General features: G+C 44.5%; 1 protein-coding gene across 1 annotated transcript in view; it reads left to right on the forward strand.

Annotated features, from left to right (window-relative positions):
* The window catches only part of TEDC2 (tubulin epsilon and delta complex 2), a 26,115-nt gene extending 1,768 nt beyond the window's left edge, over positions 1–24,347 (forward strand). Inside the window, exons 2-12 of the mRNA XM_026079178.1 lie at positions 7–24; positions 668–723; positions 1,220–1,904; positions 3,369–3,422; positions 6,129–6,213; positions 6,608–6,716; positions 6,955–7,056; positions 8,470–8,681; positions 11,127–11,249; positions 21,290–21,494; positions 22,332–24,347. Of these exons, the coding sequence (XP_025934963.1) occupies positions 7–24; positions 668–723; positions 1,220–1,904; positions 3,369–3,422; positions 6,129–6,213; positions 6,608–6,716; positions 6,955–7,056; positions 8,470–8,681; positions 11,127–11,249; positions 21,290–21,469 (1,624 nt within the window). The 3' untranslated portion in view covers positions 21,470–21,494; positions 22,332–24,347. The remainder of the gene's footprint in view (positions 1–6; positions 25–667; positions 724–1,219; positions 1,905–3,368; positions 3,423–6,128; positions 6,214–6,607; positions 6,717–6,954; positions 7,057–8,469; positions 8,682–11,126; positions 11,250–21,289; positions 21,495–22,331) is intronic.
* Positions 24,348–27,186: the final 2,839 nt, after the last annotated feature.

The following is a 27,186-nucleotide window of genomic DNA, read 5'->3' on the forward strand; positions in this document are numbered from 1 at the left end:
GAGCAGGGCCCTGCTGGGGCGCTGGTGAGTGCTGCCCGGGCGGGCCGCGGCGGCCGCCTCCTGGCCCCTGCTGCGGGCGACGGGGGGGGGCCCCGCCGGGAGGCCCCGCCCGAGGCGTGGGAAGACGGGGGGCCCCGCCGGGAGGCCCTGCCCGAGGCGGGGGATGGGGGGCCCCGCCGGGAGGCCCTGCCCGAGGCGGGGGAAGATGGGGGGCCCCGCCGGGAAGCCCTGCCCGAGGCGGGGGAAGACGGGGGGCCCCGCCGGGAGGCCCCGCCCGAGGCGGGCCCCAGGGCCGGGAGGGAGGCCCCCGGCCCTCTGCGGGCTGCCCTCAGCTCCAGTCGCGCGTGGGGAGCACAGCTCCGTCCTTCGCGTGTTTGTGCTGCCTGCTTGCCCTGTAGAAGCCCGTTGATGTTGCAGCAGGGATTTCTGGGGTTCCTGTTCCTTGTGCTGCCAGGAAGAAATAGCTGTTGTGTGCCATCAGCAGTGGCGGTGAGCGGTGGTCCTGGCTCCCCTGCCCCTGGAGAAGAGCGGTCGGAGTCGGGGCGTGTGAGCACCCAACTCTGCTGCGTCCCCAGAGGCCCCGCAGGGTGGTGGGCGTGCAGGGAAGCCAAACCTGTCAGTGTACAGCAATGCTGCTTGTTGGCACTCTGTGTTTCACCCTGCCTAGGGACACTGAAGATGAGGAACAGCTGAAGCCAGACAGGAGCTCAAGCAATGAACAAGGTGAGCTCTTTCATCTTGACCTGGTGCCTCTCCATGTCATGCAGGTCCTTGGTCTGGCTGGGGTTGAGCCAGCCTTGGTGTTAAAAGTCCTTCTGGTGCTCTGTGTCAACCTGAAGCCTTCCTTTGCTTTTTCTTTCTACTGGCTTCCTTGGTGTTAATTTGAAGTCATGCCGTGGTTATTGAGATCAGAGATGAGGCATCTGCAGACCTGACCAAGACTCGGTGATTGTCACTTGTTAGCGAAGGGATGGCTGGTTCTGGAGCACTGTCTTCTTCTATGACTCCCATCCATCCCGAGTTTTTGGGGTTTTGGCAAGCCTACCAGCATCCTCTGTGTAGGCACTGTGGGAGTGAGGCCACAAGACCCACGGCACCATTTGATGGGTTCTGTTTCCTTCTGCAACACCTGGAAGAGTGAGTCAGTGTAGAAACAAATGGGGAAGATCCAGGTTTGGACCATACCTTTCACCTACTGATACATCCTCTCCTCTTGCAGAGAGCAGGCCTTCACCCAAGGAGCTGGAGGAGCTGGAGCTGCTGAACAGGGCCTTAGAGAAGGCACTGAAAGTCAGGAAAAGCATCCTGAAAACTCCACCAGAGGCCCGGGGAGGTAGAGAAGGAGAGAAAGCTGCAAATGAGGGACCTGCTCCCAAGAATGCTCAAGTGCAGCAAGTGCTAGTATCTAGTGAGGGTGTTCCTGTGACCACCAAAGTGAGAGCTGTAAGCAAAAAGCCTACCTCTTCTAAGAAGCCCTCTTCATACCTGCTAACAGCCCCTTATAGGACTGACCCAGATGTGAAAAAAACACATAGGAAAGCCCCAGCTAGATGTGTCTCTCAAGCTCCTAGGACAGCTGGGAAGAGCCCTTCAAAAGCAGCGGCTTCCAAACAAGCAAGGAACCATAGACTAGCAATCAGTGCCAGTAACCAAGAAGTCTGTGGTGCAGCTGAATCCCAGAAGACAACTGGCTTGTCCAAATGTGCCCTGCTTGAGCAGCAGAGTGTCTCCATAGGGGATTCGGCCAGGGGAAAGAACTTAATAGCTGCTGGCAGGCAGCTATTTGATGCAGGGAAGGAAGGTTGTGGTTCACTGGGAGAGTCCAGCAGAAGGGAGGACCATACAACTGAAGATGCTTTGGGAAGGAACAACTCACCTCAGACAGACACCCTCCAAGAAAAGGGGTAAGCACTGAAAGATGGGCACCTTTGTTTTGCTGTGCTTGACATATAGATTTGTGCATCTGCAAAGGCTGGCCTCTCTTCCACTGTTCTGTAGGATGCAGTTTGGTTTCAATGCTCCTCAGATCCTTTTCAGGGGAAGGATCCTTTACTGAGTAAGCGTTTCCATTGTAAGGGCTTACTGCTGGATGGCTAGAACTTCCAAAACCTCCAAAGTCTTTTAATTCAAACTTTGGATATTTCATAGCCTGCTATGACTGTTCTGGAAAGCTAGTTCAGAAAAGTTTTCTGGAGCTTTCCATTTCCTCTCAGTCCAGTCTCTCTTAAAGCTTTTTTTTTTTTTTTAAACAAAGATGTATGTAATTCATGAACTATTCCTCGCTCAAGAAAAAAAAAGCATATGATCAATGCAGTTTGGAAAGATGGTATGCGGATTTAATACTTTCCCCTTTAACCTCTGAGACGCTGTTCTTGTACAACTATACACATCAGTGCTGACTAAAATGCAGTTGTTTCAGGTGTTTGGTGTGATAAGAATTATAAAGTTGATGTTACTGAGATGCTTCGTGGAAAAATAGCAGAATAATACTTAGAAGATTGGCTTTGCATTCAAATCAGTCTGTCTAGTTCAAACAATTTCTGTATTCATTTCTATATATTCTTCACTTTAAATAAACAATGAAGTTCAGATATGATACGCACCTGCACCCAGAAAATGTTGAGAAATGGTTCTACAGCTGCCACAAGCCAACTCTTGTATCAGTGAAGGCAGGAAACTGACACTGTTCATGTACTCTTGGAATGCCCACAGGACACGAGTGACAGTTGCTGGGGGAACAGGAGTCTGGATTCAAGTATTTATTTACTTAAAATCCTAACTGTTGTCCTGCCTTCATAGTTTGCGTGTGACTCTAGTTAGATATAACTGCCAGCTGACATGTTTTTGCAATACAGGTTAGGTTTGATTCTGCTCTGGGGTTGAGATACCTATTCCCAGAGGAAGCTGAAATGTCCCTTTCCTGTTTCTTGAGTATCTCATGGTACTAGGCAAATCTGTCATGCTCCAGTGTGGCAGTATAGTTAGGGGAGATCTGCTTGTGCCTATGTCTATAGTGATTATTCCTATTAGCTCCCTTGAAGATGTTACGTCTGTGTATGTACTCAGCTTTGTCAGGATTTTGTTCCTACCCACTGCCTCTCACCTTTGGATGAACCTCTGACTGCTGGTGGAGGATGTAAGAGCTCTTCCAAGAGACCTCAGTGACATTTGTGAAATGAATGAACAGACTAATTCCCCTTCATCGTGGACATGATGAAGGCAGTGGAGGATTCAGTCTCTAGGGTTGTTGACATCTTCCATGACAACTAAATTAATGTAAAATTTAGACAAAATGTCATTTTCTCTATTGGAAGGTGAGGCTCCGCTGCCCTCTGGCAGTCAGCATTGATGATTCTCCTGTTTTGCAGATCCCAGCTGAAGTTTCCCCTTCTCTACAGGAAAGCCTATTCCAGGAATTCCAGGTAAGTCCAACTTAACCAATCCTGTCCATAACTACCCTCTGCTTAAGGACTGTGAGGAGAGAGGCCAGATGGAAGGAGACCTGGCTGGTTACTGGGTCACAGCTGGGCACTGACCCAGCAGTGTGTCAGGCCTGAATTCAGAGCAGGAGGATTGATTCAATACAAGGTGTCTAAGCAAGGCTACTTCTGAGAGTATTTGTTTTCATGTTACTCTAGCCAATAGTTCTACGTTTGTTTTCAGAGTGCTAATTCCTGTTAATCACCAAGTTATAAAGGTACTGGGATGCTTTAATCACAGACTTAGCAAGACTGCAGAAGTATTTGCTGATACTATGTCCTAGCTGAAGGCAGGAAACCCTTTGGGGTCCCTGTATTCTCTGTGCAATGAAACAAGTTTCCTGAGCTGTTGCTAACCTGAACCACCCAACTGGTGTACCTCTCTAGCCCAGAAGCACTGTCACTGTGCTTGCGTGAGGCTGCATTCCTGCTTAACGTACTGTCTCAAACAGAGCCAGTTCCAGTGTTTCCACACTGGTGGTGCAAACGGTTGGCTTTGGTGAACTCAGTGCTTTAGTTTTTTCTCCACTGTCCCCAGTAAGGGTCTTTGTCGCGAAAGGAGTGATGCACTTCMCTCGTAAGAGGGAAGCAGCACTACGTTTGTTGCAGTAAGACAGCAACTTAACAAAGTTCAATCGTGAATAGGAACGATTTAACGAGGTTCAATTGGCAAGGTTCACTGAGTTATTTACTGCATGAAGGACAGGGTCAGATGTGTGTGCAACGGAGACCCTCCCATTGAGTCACGAGGTTCAGACTGGACCCCCTTGCTTTCTAAACTCCTTCGGAGAGGAGCCTAGGTGCGGCTGAATCCAGTCCTCGTCTCAGACTTGGTCGACGGTTTATGTTAGGAATTATGTGCGCAATTAGTCAGAGATATAACTCAGCAAAGTTTCACGAAGTTCGCAAAAGTTCAGCATGCTATTAATCACTTACCAAGGATCTGTCGCGGGTAAGGAATCTCTCTCAACGTGGAGGAGTAACCTTGAGAGGCATCCCTGATCAAGAGGAGGTTCTGCAGTGCAGCCCGCTGCTGAGCAGGAGAGCTCCATGGGCTCTGGGCTGCCCCCTGTTTATGTGGGGGGGGAGATGATTGACTCATGGTCATATTTGCATACTAGACGGGCCTTAGTTGGCGTATGCTCAACTAGCCCCTACATACGTGCTGTTTACAGGGAGGTCAGGTTGAGGGGGAGAGAGCACATCAGTTTTGGGGGGGAGGAAAGGAGCACATTGTCACAGTCTTCTAGCACTTCCTTTGGAAAATCTTACCACAGTTTAGCAGATTTGTCACTGGGGCTTGTCCAGATTTTAAGCTTAAACGCTGAGTCTAGCTATAGATCCTTGTGGTATCTTCCAGAATTCCTCCTCCTCTAGACAACTGTCGCTTAGACACCAATTTGTTAGTTGCCCTTCAGCAAGTTGTAAAGACTTGGTTCTCTTAATTTTCCCTTGTAAACCGAGCCCTTCAGCATCTTAATCGCTCTGATGCAATTTTACATTCTTTGCTATTACTTTTGAATCAGTGACAAGTTCAAAATAACCTTTGCTCAGAAGATTCCTTATAGAGGGAATGCATCTTGCCTGGTAACTTCTGTTCTTTCCTATTCTGTTGATCGTGCTGTTTCTTTTCATAACGTGTTTCTGAAAACTGCGGTTTCTATCATGATTTAAAGGATCCATCGTGATGGAGAAAAGACACATGGGCACTCGAGTTAGACAGTCATGTACTGTGTAACTATTTTAAACTTCTTCCTGATGGCTCTCATTCTCTGTGACAGGTTTTGGGAGAACGGGAGAATGGCTGAGAGGCACTGGCTCTTTAAAACAATTCTTTAAGTAATGGATGACATGGGGACAATGCACCAGTGATGATGCTGAACTTTGTAAATGAAATGCACTTCTCTGGTATCTCTCCATTTTTTAAGTGGCATCTACTTTAAAAATTGGACTCTTTTATAATGTCCTGGCCAGCTTAGTCTTGATACTGTCTTTAAACCCCTGTGTTCTATTGAGTCCCTGGTACTGATGCACTGCTATCATGCTGCTTGCCAAACATATCACGGTGTCCTAAAATAAGGATTAAAGGACAGTCTCAAGGATGTTTGGCATATGAAGGAATTGCTGTGCTGAAAGCTGGCGTGAGAATTTGTCCTGTGTCTGCTCTACCATGGTAGCTCCTTTATGCACACATTTACTAACGAAGTAGATGTACAGAAATGTAAATGGCTTAGCTGTTGAGGAAGGAGGGGAAGCTTTGTTACATATTCTATGGAATAAAAACATAATAGAGGTTGCGTACAACAGAACTGCTGATGTGCTGTAAGTTCACACTCTGCTTAATTTGTAGAACTGTGTTGTCTGTTCTGATGGCTGTAAATCCTTCCCCTCAAAACAATTTGAGAGAAATAACATGGGTGTTTTGCAGTATCTAATGCTTTCTGCAGGATGTCCTTGTTGATCTGATTGCCAAAACTATGGGGGGAATAGCTGATAAACAACCTGGTTTTTTTAGTAAAAGAAAGGGATGAGGARGATGATTGTATTTGAAGCGTTGGTATGTCATATTGGTGTTTTGCAGCTCATTGTGAACACTGTCTAGTACCAAGAGCGTAACTCCTCTGCTCCCTGCCCCTTTTGAATTTTAAGGGCATGGGAGAATTGTCGTCTCTATCAGTCAAGTGCAGATGCAGCAGCTGCAAGGAACCGTTTTATAGAGAGAATCCAGACAACTGTATCCTTTCTCAGCTCACCATCCCCTCTAAGAGCACATGATGCAATACAGCAGGCATTGGGCTCAAACTGTCTGTGGGGTGTCCTTACCTGGAGAGAGTTATCCCTCCAATAACAAGAGTTCAAGCTGTGTCTCCAGGAAAGGTTTTTTGTTTTTCCTAGCACAGCTCTTGAGTAGTCATGGTCCTGTTTGTCTGGATCAAAAGTTTTATGAGGTGAGCATGCCATGTACAGCTGTGCTGTCCTCAGTGTGCTCCCTGCACTGCTGTTTTGAGGGCTGCTTGCCCTCTGCCACTGCCCCTGATTCTTGTTATCTTGGCCCAGGGCTCAGGGTGGTGTACAGGGTTATTTCATGTTGGTGCTGTGAAACCTTCCTTAAGCTGCTGCTCTTTGAGTTTTGTTCACCGATGCCAGCCTTCAGTCCTGCAGAGATAGAGGAGGAAGTAAAGGTCATGCAGGATGTCCCCCTCCTTCTGAGACAGTGTGTGGAAGCTGAGCGTGCAGGTAAAAAAAATAAATAAAATAAAGGCAGGGGACGGGGGGAAATAAGATGATTCCAGCAGGCTCCAATTGTGTGTTTGTCTTGTGTTCCTGGCATGTGCTGGACACAAGGGACAGGAGCAGGAACCTTCTCTGCCCAAAATGAGGGCTGGTTAACCTAAACCTGCCCTAGAAGCTGATGTCTGGGGGAAGATTTCAGTATTCTCATGCCTGCTAGCTTTCCTCTATGCTTCTCTTCTAGACCATCCCACTCTGCAAAGAGAGTATGAAAGCCTTCTAACCCTGGAGGGTTTGCAAACCATAGCATCCCAGTGCTTACATAAGCTGCAGCTTCTGCGCGAAGGTGAGGCCAGTCCCTGTTTTCGTAGTCAGTTCTGAATGTGGCTAGCTATGTTTGAGCAGTAGCCTGGCATCTGTGAGCAGAACATGGTGTACCAACGTAATCTTTCTCACAGTTACCGTTAATGGTAGTGTAGTATATAAAATTTGGTCTGGTGGGAAGTGAAGCCGTGGTATCTGTTTACCACCTATCTGTGTTCAGGAGAGGCTTTTAACTGAACACAAGGGTTGAATGGCTATGTTCAGAGGGTTGTGATCAGTGGCACAAAGTCTCCTAGGCCTGTAATGAGCAGTGGACCCCAGGGGTCAATACTGGGTCCAGTATGGACTGTTTTACATCTTCATTAATGATCTAGATGATGAGGCAGAGTGTACCCTCAGCAAGCTTGCTGATGATACCAAACTGGGTGGGGTGGCTGATGCACCAGAGGGTTGTGCTGCCATTCAGAGGGACCTGGACAGGCTGGAGAGGTGGGCAGACAGGAGTCTCATGAAGTTCAACAAAGGCAAGTGCAGAGTCCTGCACCGGGGGAGGAATAACCCCAGGCACCAGTACAGGTTGGGGGCTGACCAGCTGGAGAGCAGCTCTGCAGAAAAGGACCTGGGGGTCCTGGTGGACAGCAAATTGACCAGGAGCCAGCAATGTGCCCTCGTGGCAAAGGAGGCCAATGGTATCCTGGGCTGCATTAGCGAGAGTGTTGCCAGCAGGTTGAGGGAGGTGACCCTTCCCCTCTACTCAGCCCTGRTGAGGCCATACCTGGAGTGCTGTGTCCAGTGCTCCCCAGTACAAGAGAGCTTTGGCCCTTACAGCAAAGGGCTGCTAACATGATTAAGGGATTAGAGCATCTGTTTTATGAGGAAAGGTTGAGAGAGTTGTTTAGCCTGAAGAAAAGAAGGTTCAGGGGGGTTGTTATCAACGTGTATAAATATGTGAAGGGAGGGTGCAAAGAAGACGGGGCCAGACTCTTTTCAGTGATGCCCAGTGACAGGATGAGAGGCAATGGGCACAAACTGAAACACAGAAAGTTTTGTCTGAATATGAGGAAACACCTTTTTTACTGCAAGGGTGGGTGAGCTCTCATACGTGTTGCCCAGAGTGGCTGTGAAGTCTCCATCCTTGAAGATATTCAAAAACCTTTTGGACACAGTTAGTCTGCTCTAGGTGGCCTTGCTGGAGCAGAGGGGTTGAACTAGATGATCTGCAAAGGTTCCTTCCAACCTCAATTGTTGTTAAGCCATGGTATGCAGTGTCCCAGCTCTTTCATGTCCTGATTGTGCTATGTGTGGGGGGCTTACCCTGACTTAATGTAATGTCATTAGTCATTCATTTGCAGGAACAGTAAGTAGATCCCAAATTCTGGAAGTACAGTTCTAACTTGCATACTCCTGCCTTCTACCAATTCTTCCATCCTGACAGCTGCAGAGTCCCAGATGAGACTGTGTCCAGACTGTACTGGGTATGCAGGAAGTTGCCGTCCAGACTATGTTCCTCCTAGGGGTCAGGGGTGTGGCAGTACAGGTGTGTTGGCTGTGCCTCTCCTCTGTTATTCCAGTCTCCAGGAGCTGAGGGACCTGTTTGCCTTGAAGTTGCAAGTGTCAATGCTGAACCAGGAAATTGCCATACAAAAGGTGAGTTAAGGGCATTAGTGCTACTGGGTAGAGGTGGAGAAGGGTGGTTATGGTGCAACAGCTGGCAATACTGGGTCTTGATGGGGAAACAGCAGCCCAGCAAACTCTCCCAATGGTGTTTCTGTGTTTATACCTCATGTCCAAGTCCTGTCAGTGCCTCACTTTGTAGAGAAAATGGACTTAATTTCTTAATTCCAGAGCAGATGGCTTTAAATGTCTGACCCACTCCTGCATAGTCTGGGTCATAACTTCCAAGTGAATTACAGCATACTTCTAATCTTTGTTTTTAACTGTTTGAGGCTAGCAAAATCGTATCATTTTTTGGCTACTCTTGTGGAGTTTGGCAGCGGCAGAGGTTGTAGTTAATGCCTGGAGATCCCTTTTAGCAGCCTGTTACAGTCCTGTGAGGCCACCCACTCTCTCATCCTCTCCTACTTGACCTCTTTGACTAGTGAGTTTTTCTRCTGTCTGTTCCTGTCCTTTTAATCTCAAACGACTGTGCTGTGCTGCTAATCTTGACTTTACCTTTCTGAGACTGAAAGAACATGATAGGGGTCAGTCTCTCCACTAGCCTGAACAGGGTGTTTGCTGCACAGGGATCATTTGCTCTTCTCAAACTACAAACAGTAAAGGGTAGAGATGATCTGTGAAATCACATTTACCCTCTGCCTGTGATCTACCCTTTGCCATTGGCCGGAATGATGGAGGCACTGGAAAAGCAATTTTTTACAAGCCAAGGAAGAGTTACTGGTATCTGACTGCACTTCTCCCTCTGGCTGAAGATGTCCTGTGTGAAGGCAGGCAGCAAACTTTTAGCACTATACCCCTGAACTATGGATTGTGAGGGTTTCCCTTTTATCTGCCCAAAATGCAGTAGTGACCAAAGCCTCCTGCCTGGATGCTGTGTTGACTGGCCCTATTCCCTCCACACATGTTTCTATAGACAGGTACTTTGTACTGGGTAAGCTCTGAATATCTGAAGTAGCCCTATGCAGACTGTGCAAGATAGGTAAAATTCTTGGGAGAGGTAAAGTGAATGGATTTGGTACAGGATATATCTCCTGGGTTTGAAAGAACTCACGTACTTCTGGGCCAAGTCTGTCCGTTGCCTTTCTATGGAGGAATCCAAGACTCTCAGAAAGTCCTGTGGACTCTTAGCCTGTCTCTGATGGTGAAGGTCTGTTTCCCCTATTCTTATGCATCAGAGGCAGACGAGGCAGATGGAAAAGAGAAGGGGCTTCCTCTTAGGAAGAGGAGTGGTGTAGCACTTCAYGTGCCAGTTTTTCCCTTACGTAGCTCTTTATGTTTACAGATCTTAAAATTCTTTCCAAAGATTAACAGCTGTGTCCTATCCCTGTCTCCTGCAGACTTAGAGAGAACAGGAGAGGGAACCCACAACTTCTGGCTCTCTGCAGGTGTCTTGTACTTCATTCTGTTTAGTTCTTCCTTTGTTTCCGCTGCTGAAGCTTGCTTTAAGAAATGTGACTATCATGTGCAGTTCATTGTCTGCTCTTCTCATGAGAGCTGTGTACAGTAGGCTGTGTGCACTTCTAATGTACAGACTGCTCAGAGTTCATTAGCAGATGCCGGCTAGAAAAAAAAAAAGGTCCCTGGAACTTTAAGCAGAAGGTGATGAGGTTTGGAGCTGTCTGTGTAGGGCAAAATGCTTTTCTGAGGGTTAATTCAAGACTGGCAAACAAAAGGCTCATTTTCCTCTGATAGTGAGTTCTCTTGTGCTTGAGTTGTCAGTCACAGTCATCATCCTAGAGCTTTGAGCTGAAAGTTATGCTGAGACAGGCCAGTGAGTCCTTTGAGAGTGTGGACTGACATTACAAGCTAGGCTTAATAAGCCAGAGGCTAGGGCAGGGAATGTAGGACAGCTTTAGCATTCCCAGTAAGCTGTGCTGCCAGGGAGGGGTGCAGCTTTATTCCGTATGGGTTGGAGTTGGCCGCTTGCGCATCTGTCCTGTATGAATGTAGCCCAAATGGGAAGTGACAAGAACAATCACAAGCAGAGGGTTGAACTTACTAGTACTGTGTAAAGCTGTCCACTGTGTGGTTACAGACCTCTCAAAGCGGCATCTTCATGCATGTTTACCGTCAGCTTCCCACAGAAAGCTGATCTCACCCCAGCACTGGGCCATCTTTGCAGTAAGAGTGCTGTCAGAGATAGCGGAGGAAAAGCACTACCATTTATCTTGCATATTTAGGAATGCTGAGTGGCTGCTGGTGTACTTCAGTGAGCAGAGGATGAACAACTCTACTATTGTTAAATATGACAAAAGAAAGCCATCATCTACCAATTAGCGTATTATTACTCATACTCTTCTGCTTAGATTTCACTTCTTTATGCAGCCACTTCACTTCATGGAGTCTTTTAAAAAAAAAAAAAAAAAAAAAGCTCTGGCTCTACTCTGGTGACATATCTCCTTTGCTTCTGTCCAGGTCATGATGGCAGAACTCCTGCCTGTTCTGGAATCCAGGCTTCACCCAGAGGCTTCTGCGATTCAGCTGTATCGGGCAATTTACACACAGCTCTGTGAAGGCGGCAAGCGATTCCCTGTGCTGGTGAGAGATGAGCTGTTAGAATGATCCTGCGTGACCCTCCTGCCAGCCATTCACACAACTAGAGACAGTTCTAAGCAATAAATCTTTTCTATTAATTTTTACTCTACCTGTTTGTCAAACTAAAAAAAATTAAATTTCACATTTTTGTTTTTCTTTCTATTTATATTCTCTTAGAATTTGCCAGCTCTGAGGCTCTGTGAAGCCCCTCCAGAGTTTCCATGGATACTGGTGTTGGGTTTTCTTCTAAGGTCTGTCCAGCTAGGTCTAGATTCTTGACCTCTTCAGCTGTAACAGGCTTCTATAGTCAGACAGTGTAGCTAGCAATAAAACATGATTTATACTGAAGGTTGATAAGGTTGATAAGATAGCCACACTATGGTGGGGTACAACTGTCCAGCAGCTGAAATTCTGGAGAATCTGAGCTGCTGCCTTCTTACTATTGCATTCACTAGCTGGCACAAATTAGCATTATAGTACTCACTAACTAGTGTTCGTCAACTAACAGCATTGTTGATGTGTTTATGCGCACAAACCTAGACCACGTGTGTTAATGCCTCATTAGCACTGCTCTGGTTTGCAAGTAACTCTTCTGAGCAGGGTTGGTACCTGGACCTCTGTCCAGCCAAAACCATTCCTTTCTGTTAGCCTGTCAGTCACATCACTGCTCAGTTCAGGGTCCCTTCAGGCAGCTTCACAACTTGACAGGTTCTTTTATAATTACTTATAACTGAAATACCTTCATTGCATCATTTTACCTGGTGAGTGTGCCTGAGACAGTGGTCTAAGCAGGGATGGGTTATCTGTGCTCAGAGAAAAGATGTTTCCGAAATCCAGATGCAGCAGGAAAGAGCTGATAAAGCAGCCCAGTAGATGGCACTCGGCCCTCTGTGTTATTGCTGAACCAGAGCCAGTTTGTGCTGGAGGAGCAGTCTTTCAGGGTGACTAATGCAATATCCTGCCCATCTCTGAAAAATACAGATTCTAGGGTAATTCTGACCTTGCCAACATGGCATAATTCCAGCTTCGGTTCTTCCTGGCTTCTTAAGTCTTCACTAGACCCCGCAGCATTGTTATGAGGCAATTAAAAGCAATGCTTCAGGGTCATGTGGAATGCCTCTGCTTGTGAGCATTACAAAGTCTGTTAGAGAAGGGCTGCTGTGTACCATTGCAGCGTTTCTACTGCTTATTTCACTTTGACTCACACTGTATGTCTTAGCTAGGCTAGAACCGTTTGCTCAGAAGGACTTCACTCTTAAAACAATGACCAATGCCAGCATTGTTTTCTTTCAGGTTTTTCAGGGCAAGAGCAACAGTTGTGTCACTTCCAAATGTCTGCCCTTTTCTGAGAGTCTCAGAAATCACTGAAAACCATCTGAATGTTAGATGAAAATCACATCCATTACTCTGTGAGTTTTGTATTGCATTAAGACCTTGGTAGGCAGTCAGTATTTGATTTCCTATAGAACGTGTGGTCAGGGCAGCTCTGACACATGCAGCAGGGATATCTACCAGCCACCCTTCACTGAAGAGCCATGTGAACAGGAATATCTGCTTGTCGGTCTAATGTATTTTATCTAAATGCTTGTTCTCTTTCTTGTTTGCTTTATTTTTTCTTCTGCGTTCTTGTGTGGACATGTGTGAACAGCTGGGTGTCAGGACAGAGATACAGTACTGAGCTGCTGCGTGAGACAATTGTATATGACCTTTGGGTTTTCTTCACAAACTTGGAAAAGTGGTGGTTTAACATGAATGTGTAGGTAATATAGAGAAGTCTTGCTCCAGATTTCTTTCTTGCCCCAGACCCAAAGCCTGCATTCTCTGTCTGAATAGGTCTCTGCCTTTGCGAGACATCTGAATGTAGCTATATGCATGAAAGTATGGTAATTCATTTGAAATCTGGGATGAGGGGAAGAAGCTAGAGGCTTTTCGCTATTAGATCCGTAAGACCTGCCACTGGGAGTCACACTTCTCTAGATTTGGGGGAGTTGTTACAAGCTACTCATGTATGGAGGGTGCAGAAGGAGAGTATGGAAGCCTGAAAAACAAAGTTACCTTCCCTATTACAAAATTGCGCTGCACAGTTTTATTGTGCGTGAGCTGGCTGGGCTGTTTGGCAGAAGCTGCCCTGCCAGTGCCAAGAGCTGYACTCAACAGCACCAGCTCTTGCCATCATGCCACTAAGATGCAGAGGTCCAGGTCCAGTTAAAGCACAATTGGGTCCTTAGCCTTCGTCCTCAGGGCATGTGAGCCCAGGGAGCCTGGGGGCAGATGGGTCAGTGCAGTGGTGCCTGGTTGTGGATTAGGGGCAGGCACATTTGGCAATGAATTAGTGGCCCACAGCACAGAGCCTGAGCTGCAGGAGGTTTAAGGTTCGGATTTGAGTCTCCTTTCCCCTGGACTGGAAGGAGCATGTAAAAGCTCTGTGAAGGGGTTTTGCCTCCTTCTGCTTTGCAGCATGCGGAAGAGTCTTGCCTTGTTTACATCTGCATGTCTGCTGGGAAAGCTGTCCTGTGGGCAATAATAGTGTGATCAGTGCTGGCACAGTAAAATCTCTTGATTAAAGGACTGCTTACAAGAGCAAACACTCTGCCTCCTAAATTAACATGGTCATATGCCAGGAACAGCAACATCTGCATGTTTGACTGAATTTTACAGACGCCATTTGGTATTGTTAGTTATCATGCTGTTATCCTTAACTTGTCTCCGTAAGGGCTGCATTAGTCATGAAGCATCTGCTTCTTCGCTCAGAGTAGTCCGGTGAAAACTGGCAGAAACTTTACTGACACAACAAGGACTACACAGATGTGAAAGGTGTGTGAAAAAGCAACTGAGCCCACAGAATTGAGATCTCATGGGGAGGAATTGTTGCACACTCAAAAGGCAAACTAAAAATGTAAGAGGGGTGCAGGATGGGAGCACAGCTTCCAGTGCAATGACTGGCAGGTATCTGGTTTGTTTTGTGCCTCTGCATGTGTAATGTGATTTTATTACTCTTCCTACACCATATGAAAAGCATTTTATAATTTTCATAAATGTGTAAGACTTTAAATCATTTGAATGACTCACTTATCTCTGCTATAGCACAACACTCATTTGAAATGAAGTGTGAAGATTCAATAGCAGCTTAACTCTGTTGGGAGGGGGCTCTTTTTTGTTACAAAAGGTACAACTATTATGAAAAGAAATTACTCTGGTGCATCATATTGAGATGAAGAAAAGACAGAAAAGGGTGGTTGTGATGTCAGTGTATTACAAGAAATACATAAAATATGCAATATTTCTTGAAAGAGATAGATGATATCCATGTTGTGTAGATATGAGCTGTGACACAGTAAGGGTCAAAGAGGAATAGCATCTATTGTCTTCCTTTTTTGTCCGCTATAGTGGAGCGTTAGTGTTCTTGATATTACGCTATCCAAGTACATGAAGCTGGATCCTGGGAGGAAGCACTCTCTCTTCTTTTTTTTTTCTTTCCAAGATCTGTGACATTAAAGCATTTACAACTACTCTAGCTTGCCTTTTCCACCAGCTTCCTTCCTTTCGCTCTGTGACTTCTCCAGTTAGTGTTTCTATTTTGCAAATATGACTGATCTGTGGGAAGAGTGAGGCAGTGCTTCTGTTAGTACACATTGCGGTCAGTAGGCTCTCTTTATAGGCTTTCATGCACAGCACTCTCTTGATTAGGTCTGGACGTTGATGTTGTTGAAACCTTCAAGGGTTTTATGCTGCGGATATTCTCAGCTATGCCACAAAGTGCTTGCTACAGCTCCCTTTTTGAGAGAGGCAGCATGTAGAGGCTAAACAATAYGGCTTTAAGGATCCTCCGCATCTAAAATAGAAATAATGAAAGCCTTTCTCAGTAAGAAACAAGGCAAATCTCATCCACAGTGATGGACTTCCCAGCTGTTCAGGTAGGCAGCGCAGGCTGGAATGGTAGAGGCAAAATCAAAGGAATCGTATGCAATAACTGAATTTCATCAATGGGTAGGTTAAGTTAAACATAAGAGAATTGAAATGGGGGCGGCCCCCAAGCTCTCTCTGTAGATAATAAATTTGCTGCCAGCATTATTCTCCAAGTTAACCTACTGTATGACTTTCAGAGAGCAGGTTGCTTACTTAAAACACTGTATGTTGTTAAGTCTGTAGCACAAACATCTGAATTTGCCATTTGTTGGATAGTGTGTACTCTGTCATGTCAGTCAAGGATTGTTAGAAATAGGAGCATTACTGAAAAGGGCTGAGAATATCATGGGTTTTTTGGATAGAAGACTTCTATTTGTAGTAGAAATAGTGAGGATTTTCTTTCTTTTTTGTCTATTTTTTTTCTCTCAGAACAGTCTTTTTCCTGCGTTACAGAAATCAGATTATGACTAATGTGATGCTGCAGGATTACATAAATAGAAATGGTCAGTACCAACACCAGAAATGTAGAGGGTTTATAGTGAAGAAGATAACTTCTTCAAAAAACAGTCTTTAGTGCATGAGATTTGAATTTCCGGGTGAAGCTTTGCTGAGAAATTTTATGCCAGCTTCTGACAGATTTGAAAGTGATTATTGTCAGTGTATTACAAGCGTATGCAAACCCTGCTGAGTATACCAGCCACGGGTAACCGAGGAACTGTAACACTCCTGCGGTCTGTCCCAGGACTTCTGGTTCTCAGGATACTGTAAGTGAAGAATTGAAAATGCATGATAGCTCTGTAAAAAGTTGTGTGGGGGAAAGCTAGGAAAAAAGGACAGCACAGATTTTTGGCAGGGAGCCAGTTCAAGGTTGTACAGTTTCCAGTCCTGGATTTTATCACCCGATGAAGTCATTGGAAGGCTCTCTCTAACTACAGTGGATGATAGATCCGACACCAGAGGCTCTGTGCCTTTTATTTGTAAAATGGAGACTGATATTATTGCAAATGTCTTTTAGCTCTGTTTTGCCACATTTATGCTCTCTGGAGCAAGGCATATTCTTTACGCATTCTTTAAGCATATACGCTGGGTCTAGCACAGGGAATGTCTGATTTCACTGGAAGCTTCCTTGTCCTCCTGCACTTCAGAAGAGAACAAATCCCTAATCATAATTCAGTCTGACGTGAAAACAATCCATTAAATAGGTATTAAAATTCCTATTAGCCACCATACAGATCAAATGCTATTTTTGTAACATCAAAACCATCATCCAGAAGAACTATCAGCTTTGATTTTAATTTGTGAAGAAAGAAGAGCTTTAGCATTGTAATTGCGAAAAATCTGTTGCTTGTTAATTAACCTGAGCCCAGTTAGAAAGAAGAGGGCAGGGACCAGTGTTCCTCATATGCCAGAATATAAAGAGCTGGTAAAGGAGAAAAAAATTAAAAGCCATTTTTAACTTATTTCAGAAGGGGAGACATAACAGCAGTGGGCTATTTAGACACACAAACGGAGACGTTTGTCTTATTTTTAGACAGAATGAGCAAGATGAACAGTGGACCTGCAGATAGGATAGGAAAAAGCAAAGAGAAGGCAAGCTCTGAGTCAGTGGCGGAGACTGACCGCAGAGAAAAGCCCATCTGAAATCTTCTTTCCTGTTTTCCAAGGATAGAAACTCCCAGTTTGCTTGGGCCTATTGGTTGTATGTGTTTAGGCATTTTCTCAGCCCTTGCATATTGCAGTGGGAAACAATTAGTCTCATTTCATTTCTAATTTATGAACAAAAAAAATGAGGGAAACAATGCATGCGTTCAAGTCAGTAAGACCTCAAAGCGGGGTTGCTTTATGTACTGGAAATTATGTTGTGCTGCACCTCTAGCATTTTCTGATCCTTTTTCCCCTCTACTAAAAATATTGGGCCATGTATCAGTCACATTATCCTTGTAGCAACCTGTTAATGTTGGAATTCTGACAATGTGCGTTGTCTGAGGATCTTGCCTGCTTTCTTTCTGCTTTGATTCTAAATATCAGAATATGCAACCTATCCTTTTTTGGTATGAAGCCTATTACAGGGCATATTGACTGTAAATCTTGCTTTTGAAATTATGAGGCAACTTATTGCCTTCACATGAGATGTTGGGTATCTGCAGTTCCCATTGCCTTTAGGAGAAAATGAGTATCCAGCGCCAACCAGACACTCGTACACACAGGAGGTGAGAGCATGAGAGTGATGATTTAAAAAAAAAAAAGAAAAAAACCCTACCTTTTAAAAATTAATGATCCCACAAACACTTTACAGTGCTTTAATGATGATTGCATGCTGGCTGTATAATTGTATGGTGGGACAGAATTCAAATTGCTGGAAGCAGAGATGAATCAGGTATAGTGTGTTTCATATTTTAACAAGTTTGAACTCCATATAAATTTAAACATAGCTATATCTTTCTCTGAGCTTCTAAGGCTCACTTTTAGCATAATTAGGAAATAGGTGGTGTTTAGCAGAATCCCCAAAACTATTATCAATCCTAACTACCTGGTTTTATCTAGGAATAAAAGGTGTTATTTATCAAAACTCATCAGTAGCTGTTTCAGAGTCTTCTCTTTGAGGGTAAGAAAGCTCTCTGCAGCTATCGTATTGTCTTTGCAAAAGCAAAGCCATTAGATTCAACTGAATTGTTTGGATGAACAAATCTTTATTGATCTGAATCATAAGTACACCTTTATTCCTCGCAGCACCTCTTTGCAGTACATGAGTGCTGTTGTCTCCATTTATGGAGAGTAATTTAGTTTTGCCTATGACAAATGCAAATTGCATAATTTCATTACACTAATTACAGTAAAATAGCCTCTTTTAATGCACTAGGAATATTTCTTGTCCGCTAGCCTTAAAAATAGTGTGCATGCCCTATAAGTCAGTTCAAGTTCAGCTTGGTTGTTTACATTGCACCCCATTTAGTATTTTAGACCAGGAAAACACTTTATGAACTGCGTGCTCAAAAGTGATAATCCTGTGTATTTCAGTAGCATCTCTCTTCTTTAGATGTAGGGACTTTTAAAAAAGTTGCTGTAGATCAGCTTTGCTGTTAGCTGTTAATTAGCACTTTTCCTGTTTTTGCCTCTTACCTGGTTCTCACCAATATGTCTGTTGAGTGCTTGGTGTATGTTGTGTTCTGATATTGGGTAGTCAGTTATCTGACTAATCCGTGTTCTCGCATTCAGTATCAGTGAAGAGAGAAGTAAAAGCAGAACACGCAAAGGGAGCGGTGGGAGGTCTGTTACGTGCCCAGTCCGCACTGAATATTGCAAAGCAGTGGGGAACATGCAGTAGGAAGCAACTTGGCTAAAAAAAGATGGGTGATATAAAAATTCTTCTCCATCTGCTCCTATCTATATTTGAAACTACAGCCAAGCGTCCTTCTTGTAAGACGCATGAATCTTTGATTTCAAAAGCCATCGCTATTTCTGAAGTTAAACAGCCTCTGCCGGCGTTTGGCAGGCTGGTCCTGGATTCTCCTCCTGTGCTGAGCAGTCCGTCATGCTGACATACAACGATGGGAGATGCTCCGGTAGGGCTCACCAAGCAGTATGTGCTGGAAATAGCAGGAGGATGTCGCCTAGCAACTTGTCACTATTGCAGAAGTCTCTGTTGGAGTGGCTGAAGGTGACACTTCGCTGCTCTTTTCAGATCCACACTTCCTGATGGCTGTTGCTGTTTTATTTCTGAGATTGATTTTTTTTTTCTTTCCCTTTTGCTGAATCATAGACTTGGAAAACACTCAAAATCAGGTCATCAGAATCAGGTCATCAGAATCCTTTCCTCAGGAGATCAGTCCAGGATTGTTCCTCACCTTTTATTTTCCTGCATGTTTTCTAGTTTTGCATGACATACATTAACTTAAAATGGACTATGAAAGACCATCAGTGCTTCTTGAAGGAAGCTTTTCTGCAGGCAAGAGTTTCTCCCCAACTGTTTATCTTAAGATTAATGGAGCCACTCAAAATTTAACCATGTCTTTGCTTGAATTGTTTTGAAGGGTGGGTGCAGCCGTAGTGCAGTTGAAGGTGCTGAACAGTTGTGCACGTGCTACCCCACGGCGTTACTTGGGGCACGTGCGTTATACCAGCTGATGCTGGAAGGGATGTGCATCCCCCTTTTTGTAGCTCTTCCCTCCAGTAACTCCAAATGTGATCGTTTCCTCTTTTATGTAATTCCTCCCTCTCCCTGTAATGTTTGCAGCTTTTCAGCACTTAACCATTCTTCAATATTTTGGTAAATTTTGTCCATATAAGACACATGACAATGTTAAAATTACTGAAGTTAAAAGTCAAGGATTTGGATGGAAAAAGCTCCAGTTCAAGTTGGCCTGTGCAATTGTGATTTGGGCCATTTGTGGCAGTGGACTGCAACACAATTGTTAGTGATATATTGACTTGCTCCTGTTTCGCTGCAATTATTTATTGTTGCAGTTGTAATTTATTTATCATAGGTGACAGTTCTGGAATAAATAGTTGTTCACTATTTCCTTTCATAATTTTAATTTGGTATGTGGCTCATGCATTAATTATTATATACCATCCAAACACTGTAGAATTATTAATTTTCTAACAGAGCATAGAAATAACTTTACATTGGAATGTCTTAGCTCATACATATATACATACATACACACACACACACACACACACACACATATATATATATATATATAAAAAACAATTCCTGTGTGTGTTAAGTCAATGCTTATGATCTGTTGGTATGTTTTTCAAACAACTTAATGTGTTATTTGTTCACAGCACACCTTTCATTAGCTTCAGCATTGTGAATTTGCAGAATTTCTGAAAATCAAACTGCAGAATGTTGAGTTCTGTGTCCTGAAAGTGAGAAATGGTGGACATGTGTAACTATTTTTCCTTTATGACTGATGTAGGGATATATGTGAATTTTGTAACAGAGGAAGAAATGTTCTCTAAAGTAGCATCTTTGCCCTGAAGTGCTATTTGTCCTAAGATATTATTTCCTGTTCTTGTTTCCAAGCCCATTACCTTCTAGTTTCTGGAGAAAATAAGACACAATTTCTACATCTAGAAACCCTCTCTTCTACGCAATCAAGTAGGCCATCCTGAACGTGGCAGGACTCCGACTGAAAAGTTATCATGTGATAATGTAATGAGTCATATTTGGTGAAGTYGTAAGCAAACCAAACAGGATCACATCACTGAGTGCTTTGGGTGTAGGCGTTTCTGTATCCAGTCTGTGAATTCTTTTTCTTAATATTTCCTTTTGGCCTCCAAATTATTTTGGCTCTCTGTAATCTACTTTTAAAAGTAGATGTTAATCTCTATGCATTACCCATATAATTATGCACCAAATAGGTCTGTGTTGTAATTCTACACCATAGGAAACTCAGTCATTTTAGATTTTTAATGGTCTCATCTTGTATAAGTGCATATGTAGTTTCAATTTGACCCAGCTAGCCTCAGCCTGGTTTTTTTGCATTACCTGTACTGAAGAACATTTGCTTTTAACCTTTTCAAAACTGTCTGTACACAAGGAAGTTAACAAATCTTACTAGATAGATACCTTTTCTGTTTGAAAAATAGAATGAAAATGAGGGTCATGCAAGGAAGAGTACCAGATGCAGGTGTTAAAGCTCACAGGTTCTTGATTTTTAGCCCACTAACTCTTCAGACTGAATACTTCCCTCCTGTAATTTCTCAGAGGAGGATTTCCTGTCCAGGACCTGTAAAACTTCTTCCTCCAGCTAGTGTGCACAGCTGTGGGGGGACATTCAGCACTAGGCACAGCATGTCAGGAGGAGATGGACTGCCGTTAGTACCTCACTTCTCTCCTGGGCCTCCCCGCTCCCTGTTGATGGTGGTTGGTATCATATTTGATTCTGGACTTTCTTACTTTAACAATAGAGTAATTAATCTGTTTCAAACTCATCTTGGGTCCCTTATCCTTTCTTACTTCAAGTTTATTTCCCTTGAGGAATCTGGAATTCTTGCTCGAAATATAAGCTTTTCTAAGCCCATCAGACCCATTAACCCTCTCTGCTCTTTTCCTGCACCTCTGAAGCTGATGATCGCAGTGATTTCTATTTCCAAGTTGTTTTTTCTTTCCTTGGTTCTTTGTGCAGCCATTTAGAAATGAACTGGACTCCAGTGGTGTTCCTGATACCTGGACTCCAGGAGCCCTCTTTCGCTGTTGGAGGGCACCACAGCCCGGCTCTGATCCCTCGTCTCCTGCAGCATCCTTGCTGCGTGGGGGTGAAAGAAGGAGCGGTCCTGCTGCCCAGTCCACCACCAAGACACTTTGAGATGGGTCAGCAGAGTCGGCAGGAGGTGTGTGTGTGCGGTGGGTGTTACTCATCTTGGCTTCTGCAACGTGAGTCATCCGGTCCCAGCTGCGCTCTTCTCTCCCTCTGTGGGAAGAGGGAGGGAGACACATGAGAGCATCTCTCTCTTTCTGTTATGAAAATTGCACCCTTACGTTAGTCACAGAAAGAAAGGAGTGGGGAGGAAGTGAGCTGAGTGCCCAGGTGGGGTCTGTCAACCCCACAGAGGTGGCACAGTAAGAGGGTGTTTTGTTTGGGAGCGGGGAAAGTGTCAGGGAGGGCTTGAGTACAATAAAAATGGGATCCTGCCATACACCCAAACCAAACCTGAAGCCTTTTCTCTTTCACTTAACATAAATGTGGGTTTTATAGAAATTCACTGTAAGTTCAGAGAAAGATTTGTTGGAGGAAGATCTCAGAATTTGGCCTCTTTGAAATAAAAACGGCAAGTTTGTACCCCTGGTTTATACACTTTAATGAACAAAGTTTCCCGGAGGTGACCCTGTCCCTGAATGATGTGCAAGGCTGTTCTAGTGCTGTTGATTCTTTCTGCATTTCCATTTAAAATAGGGGGCAAAACTGCTATGACCTTATAATGTACACCCCTTACATCTCTGGTATTGCTATTTTAGTATTTAAAGAAAGCATTTTTTAAAAAACAAGTCAGAGAGTTAAGCTTGGCATTTTAGTGGGTTCCCAAGCAAATGTAATGAAATTCTTGGAGCATAAATGGGCTCAGGGTTTGCTCCTCTGATTTGAGGAGCTCTGATGGTGTCCCCGATTTGGGAATGCTGGGAAGGCGACTCCTGGTGTCAATGGGTAAATTCTCCTTCCCCTTGGCTAGGCTGGTGTCCTCGTGGCTTTACAGTCCTCTCTCTTCCCATTGTACGCCGGAGGAAAAGAGCTTCTGCTTCGTCGTGGGAGCAGGGATGGCATTTCCCTACTGGCCTGGAGCCCTGCGCTACACAGCACTGCTGTCAGTCTCAGCGCAGACAGGGTCAGCTGGTGTCACCAGGCCACTTGTGCAGAGAAGGCCTGCTAACGTAGCAGAAAGGTCCTTCAAAGTGAGTTTTAAGAATAAAAACATCCCTGTGATTCTCACAAGATGTCCTGAGAGAGCAGAGCAGAGGAATCTGGGTTGCTTCATCACTGTGAGGATGAAACTACCAGAGCAGATCGCTGTGGAGGATGGAAATGTTTTCAGAGGGCCCGGAAGGTGCCCTCACCAGATTGCTGCTGTGGGAGCTGATGATGATTGACAACAGGTCAGATGAGCTGCCAGAAAAGGAGGGGGAAGGAGTCATCTTGCGCAGAAGTTGAAATTCAAGGTATTGCAGAAACTTTGGCACACCTTTGCCCCGTTGTGTTTTTCCAGAACATAATTCATGGATTAAACTGAAATGTAGGTGAGTGTGATAGCTCTGGGGAAAGTGGAGGGACAGGAGGCAGAGATTTAGAGCTGTATCTCTGCCAGCTCCCTTGCATGCATACTCCTCTTCCGTGAGCACAGGGGCCAGTGAAAGACACATTGAAGCCAATGCTCATATTGATTTCTGTGCATTTTGAATCAGACCTTTAAAGTAAATGGGTTTGGATTATTTTTGAGCACCCGTGGGATTATTGCTTTCCCTCTGCTGCCCACACAGTACATGAGTAGGAACGCAGAGCGAATGCAACTGCTTTCTCTCAAAAATATTTTTTAGAGTGCATATTTGCTTTGTTGTTAATACACATGAACTCGGCTACGTTGACATGAATATCTATTAATAGCAGCCCAGCCCCTCTAAAAATGCTCTGTCCCCTTTGTGAGCCTCCTGCTTTCCCAGATTTCTTTATATACGAAGAAACATAATTCTTACTGTCTCCCTTCCCTCCAAACAGCTCTAATGGTGTCAGGAATACTGATGATTGTTTTAGCAGGTCTGTTCCTGGCATGGTGCCCTTTTTGCAGCTAGGAGAAGTGGGCGTCATTCCTTGAAAGAGTAATCACTGTTGGGTGGAGGAGCTGGGAAGGTTACTGCGCCCAGAACTTGTGTGCAACATCACAGGTCACAACTGAGGAGACCTCAACAGGGCAGTGACACAAATTTCCAAAAAGCAGTGGAAACGAGTGTGACTTGGGACTGGCAGAAACAGCAGCAACAGCCTTTGCATGCTCAGCGGTAGCCTGCGCTCAGCCCGGAGAGGTGCAGCCTGAGAATGAGCCTTCCTGCAGGAATGGAGTCCTGCTGCCAGACGATGCCAAGTTGGCATTCTTGGAGGCGGAAGCACTTTGTTCTTTTGTAGAGTAGTCAGTGGGGGCACGAGAAGTACAAGTGCCTGCATGCTGCCCCATTAATAGGTCCTGACACTCAGTGGGAGGAACTACCTTAAGGGCACATCATCCTCTGGATCCAATCAATCTCTGGCATTGCCGGTTAAGGCCAACTGGAATAAACTCCTTTAGCTGAGGCCATTGAACTGCTGTTGTGTGCCTCCTAGTCACCACCGGCTCAGGGTGGGATGAGACAGTGACACGAAGGCAAAATCTCTGCATCCTGCTTCCAGAAACCTTTGCAGCAACCTAGAAAGTGGATATATTGCTCAAGGTAGTAGTATTATTTTTCCTTTTTTGGAAATACTAGCTGGTGAGCTACTTATAGGTGTATATATAGAAGAGCGTTATATATGTATGTGTATATACGTACATATGTTTACTCCCATATAATTTTAATAAGCTGTTAACATAGTAGCTAGTGCAATGTTTTAAACCAAAACAGGAAGTATATAAGGTTGCTATAATATGATCACATCAGTATTGCTGAGTCAAATATGCAAACCTGTGTCACGTATCAAAAATTAAGATTTATTAAAATGTCATATTTTTCTAGCCAGTTGGAGCTTTTGTCACTTACTGTTTTTTTGCAGCCAGTCATTGCTCTTCAGTATCATTTTTTAAATTTCTACAACTGTCAGTCCTATATGCATTTTTATGTTTAGATGAGAGCCAAGAATCTTGCTAAGTCAGATGAATCAAAGCTGGAGCTGTAAGGAGGATGTGACATGCTGTAATACTAGCTGCAGCATGGTGAGAATTGGCAGCAGTATCCTATCAGTGTTCGTGCTTTGCTTAGTGGTGTTTTCAGATCAACAGTTTCTCCAGAAACAGTTTGAAACCCTTCATTGTATAACTAGATAAATCATTCTCTCAGCTATATGCTCCATGAAGCCTCGCACCCGTTGGAGCTGCAATGCGTGAAGCTGTGAGTGAAATGAGTCATGCGTCTGTCGCACACCTGTCACCCTGGAGCACCACTTGGCTCTTTTCCTGGAGCGGGCGCTGCACTCATGGAGAAAACCTTTGATATTTCCCTTTGTGGCTGTTGGCAGCTGCTCCAGAGGAGGTGGCTCTCACTGAGAAGATGCATGAGAAGATGCGTGGTGGCAGTGGTGCTCGATGGGGCACAGAGCAGAGATGGGGCCTATCGAAGCAGCCCTGAACCATGCCCTTACCATTTCCCACATCTCCAGGTCTTACTCTTCACCGTCTGTCTCAAGATGTCAGTCCAAGCCCTGACCCAGTCCCAGCTTCCTTTGGGCACAGACTTCACCTCCATACCCAGCTCCAGGGACAGAGGCAGCCCTGCGCTAAGCAGAAGATGATGGGGAGGTGAGGCTTTGCACCTGAATGATGAATGCCATGTTCTGTGAGACTGCAACCACCAGTCCTTCCTAGTGGGCGGCAGCTGCTCTCTGCTTCACTGCAGGCGTCTGAGGCATCTTCACTAAGGCATCTGAGATTGCCTTAGCTGATCCAGAGTCTGCGGTTGTTGGAGCTATTTGACAAAAAGATGAAACAATGTCACAATTTTCATAGGGGTAGAACAAGGGGCTTTCTTCCAAATCTTGTTCTCAGCAGTGGCTGAACAATTTTAGCTGAAATTTTCTTAAGCAGTTCAGCTTAGGGTAAATACTCAGCATGGAGGATTTCAGCCCTAATGGTTTAAATTTGGCAAGGCTTCAAGAAATTCAAAATGGTGGTTAGAATAGGAAGTATCAGTCAGCCTTAATAATAAAGGGGGTTCTGCCTTCTCTGCTTGTAATCAAAGAGCATTAACTTGTCTCGTTTTGCTGCTATTTTTTCCCTCTAATGAACAATCAAGAGAATGAACAACAACACTTCTGAGTTTATAGAGCACAGTGTGCGGCATATGTGACTTATTTGTAGTTATTTTCGCAGTACTGTTTATTCGTGTAGCCAGAGTCTAAATGCCAAGGCTCCAGGTGTCCTACAGCTGGATACTTTTGTCTGTATTGTGCAATGCTGCAAGAATTTGAGTTGTCCACAAAATGATATTAGGGTGAGTGACAAGGGGCAGGTTGCTTTCTTTAACCAGTAATGTGTTTGGGAATTCATCCAATACCTGATCAATACCCGCTTTGTCTCCATTATTTTTGGAAGCACATGAATGAATTTTTCTGATGACATATTTTGTTTGATGGAGTTTGACAAGAATCTTTTAATAACCTGAAGGGAAACATAGAGCTTAGATTTATAGACATAAGACTTGATTTGCAGTGAGCAGTTCTGAACCTGATAACCAGAAGTTCATTATATAAAACAAAGAGTTGTGATAGAAGAGCATAACACTTGGGCATCTGGGACTTCACAGAGTCATTTAGCCTAGGTGGAAAGGGGGCACCGGATCATCACAAGTGTGGTTTTGTGCCTGTCAGCAAATCAGGCCTTACTCAAACTGCTTCAGCCTGTGCCCTCATTCAAAACAAGGGCAGCAGCTTCTCGTACAGGAGAGTTGGCTCTTTGGGAGCTCCAGTCCCAGCAAGGAACTGGAGATGAGGAGAGGTCCTATAGATCTTGCAAATAAATCCATACTTTTCTTCACACCAACAGTTCTTATAGCTTTCTTAAAGCTTTGCAGACACGACTGGAGAGAGGCAAAGATTGATGTAAACAAGCTTTATTCTCCCCCTTACCTGGATTCTGATGATGATTTGTCTGGTGATGATATAAGTGAGAGCAGTGCATTGAGAGAAACTTTTTTTTTCAGTGCAAGTGGTTGAGGTTGGAACTAATGAAGTTGCGCATGTGTGTGCAGCAGAGGAGGAAGCATCCAGTCTGCTGAGGAGAAAGGTTTTCATTCTCTGTAATTAAAAAAAAAGAAAAAAAAGGAAGGGGGGAGAAAAAGAAAAGAAAATAACAGAGTCCTGCCTGGTGATGTGCCATACATGGATGCATAGTAAATGGCAGCACACTGAAACGCTGCACACTGGAGGAGGGGCAGGGGAGAGATCTGACATCTCTTCTAGGTTATCTTTCATTTTCTCATTATTTCAGATTAGGTGACTATTTTTTTCTTGGCTACCATCCTGGTTTCATTGCATAATTATAAAAGTGGCATGGGTCAAGTGGTAGGTGGTAAGTAATTTCTCAAATCTTTAACCTCTAAGGTGCTGGGTTTAACTTGTGTGCAGCATGGTAGAGACCCCTAAAACAGGGTGGTGGGTGTTGTAGGGGCATCTATTTGGCCCAGGGTTGGGCAAATTAAGATTAACTCCCTTCAACAGGAATGAAGATAAGGATCTGTGCTATACTGGAGAAACTACTACATCTGCTAACTAGGGAGAAAAAAAGTTTGATGGTCTTGCTGTAAAGTGTCCACCTCAAAAAACAAATATTAGGACAGCTGCATTGTTTTCAG

The sequence above is a fragment of the Apteryx rowi genome, unplaced genomic scaffold (genome assembly GCF_003343035.1).
Source record: "Apteryx rowi isolate R43461 unplaced genomic scaffold, aptRow1 scaffold_494, whole genome shotgun sequence".
NCBI classification, from domain to species: domain Eukaryota; kingdom Metazoa; phylum Chordata; class Aves; order Apterygiformes; family Apterygidae; genus Apteryx; species Apteryx rowi.